Below are 8,388 nucleotides of genomic sequence, written 5' to 3'. Positions count from 1 at the left end.
ATATATTTTTGAATAAAGTAACTGGACTGAGCTGGCTGGGTGTCAGTGTTTTCCAAGAAAGTTGACCCCTTCTTCTCCTTCAGAAAATGAAGGCTTAGTTAGCATCTTGGTGAGCTTTTCTCTCTACTGTGGCACCTATGACCAACATCAAACAATACTTAGTCAGTGTTCTATTGCTATGAAGAGACACCGTGACCACAACTCCTATTTTTTTTAAAGCATTTAATTGGGGCTTACTTATAGTTTCAGAGCTCCCTTTTCATCATGGCAGAAGCATGGCAGCAAGCAGGCAGACAGGGTGCTGGAGAAACAGCTGAGAGTTCTACATCTCAGATCTCCAGGGAGCGGGAAGGGAGAATCACTGGGCCTGGCTTGGGCTTTTGAAATCTCAACGCCAGTGACTTCCTCCAGTGAAGCCACATACACTCCAACAAGGCCACACCTCTATATCCTTCTCAAGTAGTGCCACTTCCTGAGGACTGAGCATTCCAGTATATGAGTCTATGGGGGCCATTCTTATTCAAACCACCACACTCATCTTAAAGGGAGTAATAGTTTATTCTGGAGTCACTTTGAGTGACTACGGCCTGGAGAACACAAACTTGGGTTACCCCAAATTCCATGATCCAATGTGGAAGCAGTTTCATGAAGTTTTATAGTTTTACAGAACAAAGAAAATCATAAATCACGGCAAGCTTAAGATACATTGGTGGGTACAGCAGAGAGAAGCAATAACATTGAGATGGGGGAAACTTTCCTATAGGCCCAAGAAGATATCTGATGACTTGGGGGCCTGGTGAGGCCTTCTCTCAAAAGCCTGGGAAATGAGGGGTCAGGAGGTATAGAAAAAAAAAAAAAACATTGAGGGGAGTCATTTGACCATTTAAACACACGGTGGGGCAGTAAGGGCGCCATCAGTCGTTCACTCGTTATACAAAACAGAGCCAGGATCTCGGGGAACAGACCGCAGAGGGCCTCGGGGAGCCTGGGTCGCACTGACTTGGGGTTAGGGAAAGGCGGAACCTTGGTCCTCAGCTCTCTGTTTCTCGCGACTCCATTCCAGCAGCTACACTACCTAAAGGACCGCCTCCTTCCCTTTCCCCCCGGGGGCCTATCCGGATCAGTTCCGGATTTTGTGACTGAATTTCCACCAAACCACGAGCCAACCCCCCCATCACTGAGGCCAGTTTCTCCAGTACCCCCACCGCGCCCTCCGTATCCCACGACGACTCCCTTCGTGGGAGAAGGCACGGGCTCGCGGAGCAGGCGGGGCCCGCGTGGCCGCAGGCGCGTTCCGCGGAGCTCGCTCCCAGCGCTTCACCTCCCGGCTCGCGTCCCAGTGGCCCGGCACGCGGCGCCGGCTTCCCCCTCACCTCCCAGCCGAGCGGCCTCCAGACCCCTCGCCGTTGGAGCGACCCCGGCGAGGCCAGGCGCTCGGTCCGGCCGAGGGAAGCCGGAGGAGGACCGGGCTAGGAAGAGCAGCGGGGTTTCGCGGAGGCGGTCCCGCGCGCCCTGGTAGGCGGAGTGGCAGAGTCACCTGAGAAAGCCAGACAGCTGCATCCCCTCCCGCCGGAGCTCCGCACCCAGACTAGTGGTCCAGGCCCGGGAGCCCGCGTCACACCAGCGAGGACAGGCCACATCGAGCGACTGACTGAACATGGCCACACCGTTCCTATCCGCAGGGGCCACCACGGGCGACAGCGGTGGGGAACTGAGCTCTGGGGACAACTCTGGTGATATGGAATCACCCCAGACTCCCGAGACCGAGACGTTCCGGAGCCTGGCCGAGCAGTTTGAGAAGGCTGCCGCACACGTCCAAGGCCTGATTCAGGTGGCCAGCAGGGAGCAGCTCCTGTACCTGTACGCCAGGTACAAGCAGGTAAAAGATGGGTGGATGAGAGAGAACACGAGCTTCTTCCTTCAAAAACTTAAACCGCAGATGTGCGTGGCTAATGGCCGAGTGTAATGAAGTTTGTGTGTTTGTATTTCGATTTTTTTTTCTTTTGGACGCTGGAGAATAGCATCATTCCGGACATGGAATATCTCTCTGCCATCCTACAGATGATACTTGTGAGGCTGGACACTGAATGACAGTGTTTCTGTTCTCTGATTAGTTGCCTTGCCTCTGAACCATTACACAATTTGTCATTCACTGTTGCTAAAGGGACGTTTGTTAGGAAATATGGTAATGTTGATAATAAATTTGATATTTAAGAGAATATTACTATATACAAAATAAAAATACAATATCACTGTTGTGATTTTTAGAAACTCTAAATATAGTTCACATGTTTTGGCTTAATTTGGCCCTGCTAGATATATCCCCCCCCCTTTTTTTTTTTTTTTTTTTGTTAAGGGCTCCATGTTGGCAACATGGAGGCTAGTGATGAACTCTCAGCTTCCTGAATCACTTTCTTTTACAAATAAACAACAAAAAAAACCAGCTTAGAAAGTTACATGGATGTATCAGAATTAAAATGTAGTTTCTGACTCTAAGACTGAACTTTACCTAAGTAAAGTAAGGAAATGTACGTGTTACAATGTAAGACTAAGCTATCATTCAAGGTTAGGTACCAGAAGGAAAAACAATTGCTTTCTCACAGACAAGAGATACAGTTCATCAGAACAGTGGATGTCCTGTCTACAGAGAATGCAGAGATGAAGGAGCTTTATGACAGTGCCCTTAAGAGGCTTACAGGATTACTTAAGGAATGTAGATGTGGACCTGAAAAGTCAATGATGAGTTAAACAGCAGTTCAGGAAAACCCCAGTCCTTAGCAGCGTTGAAAGAAATGAAGTTCTGGATAGTAGCCTCTTTTATTAGAATTTTTAAAAAATGCCTCTTGGGCCATATCCTGGGAACCCGGAGTGGCCCTGGCCAGAGTCCATGATGCCTAGTATTTAATTAAAACTTGCTTTAAATTTGGCATTAAAAAAAAAAAAAAAAAACTTTTGAGGGAGCTGGAGAGATGGAGAGATGGCTCAGAGGTTAAGAGTACTGCCTGCTCTTTCAGAGGTCATGAGTTCAAATTCCCAGCAACCACATGGTGGCTCAAACCATCTATAATGAGATCTGGTGCCTTCTGGCATGCAGGTGTGCATGCAGACAACATTGCATACATAATAAATAAATCTTTAAAAATATCAATAAGAGAATCAAAGAAGGCAAGATTCTTTAAAAAATGCCTTTGGTATAGTTATATATATTTCTCCTGAATTTTTTTTTTTAGGTAGTTGTGGGGACCCTGCTGTATTTCCAATTACATGTTGATTTGGTTTGTGTGCATGCACATGTGTGAGTGGAAGTTAGAGTACAACTTGCAGGAGTTGGTTTTCTCCTTTCACCACGTGGGCCCCGGGGAATCAGTTTAGGTTGTGGCAAGCACCTTTACCCACGTAGCCATCTTGCCACGCGTCCTGTGTTCTTCACCTTGACTGGAGGTGAGCCTGCTCTTTAGGACTGATGATGATTATGAGCACATGCTGGTAACGATACGACCTGAGAGAGATCCATGTACAGGTCCTGTTCGACATTTTGTTCGATGCCAGGTGTGATGGCACATGCCTTTAATCCCTAGTGCTCTGGGGAGGGAAAGGCTGGTGAGCTATGAGTTCAAGACCAGCCTGGTCAATACAGCAAGTTCTAAGCTAGTAGGAGCTATACAATGGGACGCTGGTTCAAAACAAACAAAAAACTGTGTAATGGGAGGAACATACAGACACGTCTGCTACATACCTAATTATATTGACTATTTTGAGGGATTTTGGGAAACTCACAGCTATAATTGAGTTACAAAGTGAACTATGTCCTTTTTCTGTGAGACTTCACTTTTACTTAGCAAAAACTATATAAGCTCTGTTTAGATTTGCATGTTTGGCAGGTAGTTTTTTTAAAATGAAATGAGCCTGGAAGGCAGCTGTAAATATTTGTTGCCATTGATAATGTTTGAGTTGTCAAGTGAAACGTTGAAATTTGGAGAAAGAAGGATCTGCAACCATGAGTTTGACAGCTCTCCCAGTGCTTACAAAATACTTCTTATGAAATAAATGATAACAGTATGAATATGAAGATTTGCTCATGTCTAATGCAATATGCAAATGCTAGATGACTCAGTGAGATATTACCTAAATGTTTCATAGGATAATGTTAAAAATCAGTTTAAGCAAAAGTTCATTTAAAGTGAAAATCAGACGAGTGGTTTTTACTCTAAATATGTTAAAGATCCATTGAACAATCAGATTCCACATCATAACTATCTTGAGAAACTACCATTTATTGAGTTTTGGTGTAATATCAAAGTATCCAGTTATTGGTGTGCTATAAGAATAATTCTGACAGTATATCTATGTGAAACCCAAATTGCTACATGGGCTTCATTCAAACCAACACATAGTGAGAGATTGGTCTCAGAAGTATGACAATACAACTATGTCAGACAGAAAAGAGATTTTAAAAGATATTAAGGAGATTTTTAAAAATGGCAAAGCCATTTTTCTGTTTTGTTTTTCAGTTTAGAATATAGTTATTTTTCATAAAATTTTGTTATTTATATTACCATGTTCTAGATTTATTTTCAAATAAATTAATAAATATACTTTCAAGGTCTGATTTATTTTTCTTGTATGTGTATTCACGTGTGGGGGGTACCTGTGTGCATGTGTGTGTGCATGTGTAGAGTCTGGAGGTTGATACTGGGAATCTTTCTCGAGTGCTATCTACCATATTCATTGAGGCAGGGTCTCTCACAGAACTCACAGTTGCTGATGTAGCCCATCTGGGTAGCCAGCCAGTCCTGCATCTCTAAAATCACACCAACTGCTGACCTCTATACACAGATGAAAAGGGACAAACGATACAAATTATGGTACATGAGGCCATGCGTCATCTGCCTAGCTTCTCGGACTGGGTGTAAATAAAGATTATAATAAAATACCTTGCTTAAAAACAAAGAGGGTAGGAATGCTAGAGAGCTAGCCTGGTGGTTAAGAGTACTTGCCTCTGGGATCCCCTGTCTGTTTCTGGAATTAGAAGTGAGTTGCCATGCCTACCTGGCACTTTGATTTTGGGCATCTGAACTCTTGTCTTTGCACTTGCTTTAACCACTGAGCAATACCACTCCCACCCTGTAATTTCCACTATAATGATCTAATATAAAGATCTAATTTCCAATATCATATATGACAGATAAAAGCTCTTCAGAGACTTTAAGAATTCAAAGGGCTCACGTGACCACAAAGTTTGAGAATTCCTGTTTCAAGTTCCGCTTCCATGGCCAGAGAGGCTCATGAGCACAGTATGCATGTTGTAGCTCAGGCAAAGCAAAAGAGATGATGAACCCCTTTTGGTTTTGATTGTTTAATTTTGTTTATTCTGTGTGTGTATGTGTGTGTTTGTGTATGACAGTGTATCTATGTGATATTCCTTCCTTCCTTTTCTTGCAAGCCACAGTCTGTATGGAGGTCAGAGGATAACTTTCAGGTTAGCGGTCTCCCTTCACCATGGGTTCTAGAGATTGAATTCAGGTTGTCAGGCCTGCATGGAAGTGCTCTTACCCACTGAACTCTCTCTCTATCTGGTTGCCCCAGCACCTCACTTCTTACAAACCTTCTGTATGAGTGGGTGTGCCTGGTGCCTGCCAAGGCTGGAAGAGGTCATCTTATCTCCTAGAACTGGAGTTACAGACAGGTGTAAGCTGCCATGTGGGTTCTGGGAACGGAACTCGGATCTGCAACAGTGGCAGAGGTGTTCTTAGGCCCCGGGCTAGCTCTCCAGCACCCTCACTCCTTTGTTTTGAAGTAAGGGATTTTATTATAATTTTCATATACATCCAAGTCCTAGAAGCTAGGCAGAAGTTGAATGTCCTCATGTACTGTATAGTTTGTATGGTATGTATAGTTTGTCAGTCTTCCTTTGTATTTGTAGTAGGGTCCAGCAGTTGTGATTTAGATCAGAATTGAAACCTAAATTTGCTGTCACAGTGAAGGAGTCAAACAGTTCTGGATAAATCCTGACAATGAATCCGGGATGTGCTAGTGTATAAGTTGAGACCACCCTCTTGAGTTTCTTTATCTTCATGGATAAGATGAGTTTGTAATGGCCTCACAGGGTGATTGATGATTATCCAAGAAACGCTTCTTCTCTTTCCGGTTACAACAGGGCTGCTTCTGTAGAAGTGTGCATTTTAGTAAGAGCCAGAGGACTATGTGATTAAGAGCTAAGGAGATGATTGGGGTGATACTTTATATTTATGTGTGTGGTATCTCTGTGGGTGTCTGCTGCTCGTGTGCAGGCACTTGGAGAGCAGAAAAGGGTGTGAGGTCCCTTGGAGCTGGTGGTGTTCAGAGGCAGTTGCAAGCTGCCTGATGTGGGTGCAGGGAGCTGAGCTCAGGTCCTTCAGCAGAGCAGTGATCACTCTTCACTCATCGCCCCAGCCCCACACGTATGTTCAGAGTTTATAATGGAGATTACATCTGGCAGTGGCAATCAAGAGCTGAATTCTCTTCCTGTACGGATTTCATTTTTGCACAGTTGTAATGAGAGCAGTCTGTAACTTAGCTACAAATGTCATTTGAGTCTTTAAGTGTAGAGTCAGATGTAGTGAGAAGTAGAGGTAGGGGATTCATAAGTTAAAGAGAGCCTGGGCTACATGAGACCCTACCTTAAAACAACAACAAAGGTACTGATCATTCATATTGTTGAGATTCTGAACTTTTTTTTTCTTTCCAGCTTTTGACATCTAAATTTATTTAGGCTTTTCCCCTTTGTTTCTTTCTTCCTTCCCTGTCTTCCTTCCTTCCTTTCTTCCTTCCTTCCTCCCTCCCTCCCTCCTTTCTTCCTTCCTTCTTTCCCATCTTCCCTCCCTCCCTCTTTTTCTCTTTCTTTAGGGTTTCACTGTATATCCCTGCTGTCCTCAAACTCACTCTGTAGCTCAGGTTGGCCTCAACCTCAGCCATCCATTGCCTCTGCCTCCCTCTGCTGGGATTAAAGGAGTTCGCCACCACTGCCTGGATTAGTTTGGTACTTTTAAAATAATACACGTTTAGTACAGTTTCTCCTGGATTTGGAGAGAGGTAAAATCATGAAAATCATGAAAATCAGCATAAAACCCCCCAATATATGAATTCTGGAAAACTGAACTTTAAATATTGTTAATTACCTGTTAATGACTTCTAGATAGGGGGTGGGTGAAATGATCGTGTGTGTAAAGCACAAGCGATTCAAGCCCAACTTCCATCCCAGAACCCACATGAAGGTGGAAAAAAAGAGCACCTCCTCCACAGAGTGGCCTCTGACCCCCATATGCACACATCACACACAGTAATAAATTAAAACTTATAAAACTGCATCTTAATGGCAGTAAAGGCTATAATTTTATTTGTATATTGTCTTATAATTAGTCTGCTAGTGAAATGCATTTTTTCCTTGTGTTATAGTATTATTTACTAGTTATTCTATGCAGAAGGCTGAGGGTGCTTGTGTTTTATTTTATTAATTAGTGAATTTAGACAAGGTCTCACTGTGAACCCTGCCTGTCTTGAAGTCCATTGTATATAGCTGTGGAGGGTACCTGAACCCATATCTCTGAATGCACAGAGAGCCACCTGCCTCTGTTAAAGGTGTACCGCACCACACCTATTACTGCTGGCATTTGCAGTTTGGATTAGTTGATATTTTTTTGTCTGCTTTTGCAAAGAATGGTAGATGTTATTATCATATACTCACATATTATATATATCTAAATGCTTCTAATCTACAGTTACTAAATAGGTATGATAAATTTGGAAAAAGTTCTCAGATATTTCTTAGAAAAATAAAATAAATTTTTGATATTTTCCCTTTTTTCTCTTTTAGGTTAAAGTTGGCAATTGTAATATTCCCAAGCCAAACTTCTTTGATTTTGAAGGAAAGCAAAAGTGGTAAGAAAAGTTCTTGGAATCTTTAATAAGGTTGTCGGAAATGATTTAGGAGCTTAGGAATTAGAAAGGGGTTAACAGATTAGAGAATTATTTTTATGTTAATCTCTCTGATGTTGGCTGCTAATGACAGGCGGTTGGGAGAGGGATTAAAAGAATTTGCACTTAGCTAAGTCTCCAGGATCCTTTGGCACTGAAGGTAGTACATAGAAAGTTCATAGCAGAGGTAAACTCCTGCGAGACCCTTTGGGTATCTTATTGCTCAAGATTGTTTCCTTATATGTAGCCTCCAGGGGACTGCTTCTCACATACAGAGGTGTCTTTGAGAGAAAGCCAGAGAAAGAAAGGGAGGAGAGCGGGATAAATCTCCATCTCATACTTTTCTATGCCTCTGCCCCACAGCAAAGAAGTGCTTGTTATAATTTTTTATATATATATATATATATATATATATATATATATATATATATATAT

At 42.8% G+C, this 8,388-nt stretch overlaps 1 protein-coding gene across 1 annotated transcript in view; it reads left to right on the top strand.

Annotated features, from left to right (window-relative positions):
* Positions 1 to 649: 649 nt before the first annotated feature.
* The window catches only part of Acbd6 (acyl-CoA binding domain containing 6), a 41,163-nt gene continuing 33,424 nt past the window's right edge, over positions 650 to 8,388 (top strand). Inside the window, exons 1-2 of the mRNA XM_055624395.1 lie at positions 650 to 1,879; positions 7,853 to 7,917. Coding sequence (XP_055480370.1) covers positions 1,658 to 1,879; positions 7,853 to 7,917 — 287 coding nt within the window. The 5' untranslated portion in view covers positions 650 to 1,657. The remainder of the gene's footprint in view (positions 1,880 to 7,852; positions 7,918 to 8,388) is intronic.

Source organism: Psammomys obesus, unplaced genomic scaffold (assembly GCF_907164565.1).
Source record: "Psammomys obesus unplaced genomic scaffold, mPsaObe1.curated_primary_1811, whole genome shotgun sequence".
Lineage (NCBI taxonomy): Eukaryota > Metazoa > Chordata > Mammalia > Rodentia > Muridae > Psammomys > Psammomys obesus.
The sequence above is the reverse complement of the archived record's forward strand: the minus strand, read 5'-3'. Positions and strand labels throughout refer to the sequence as shown.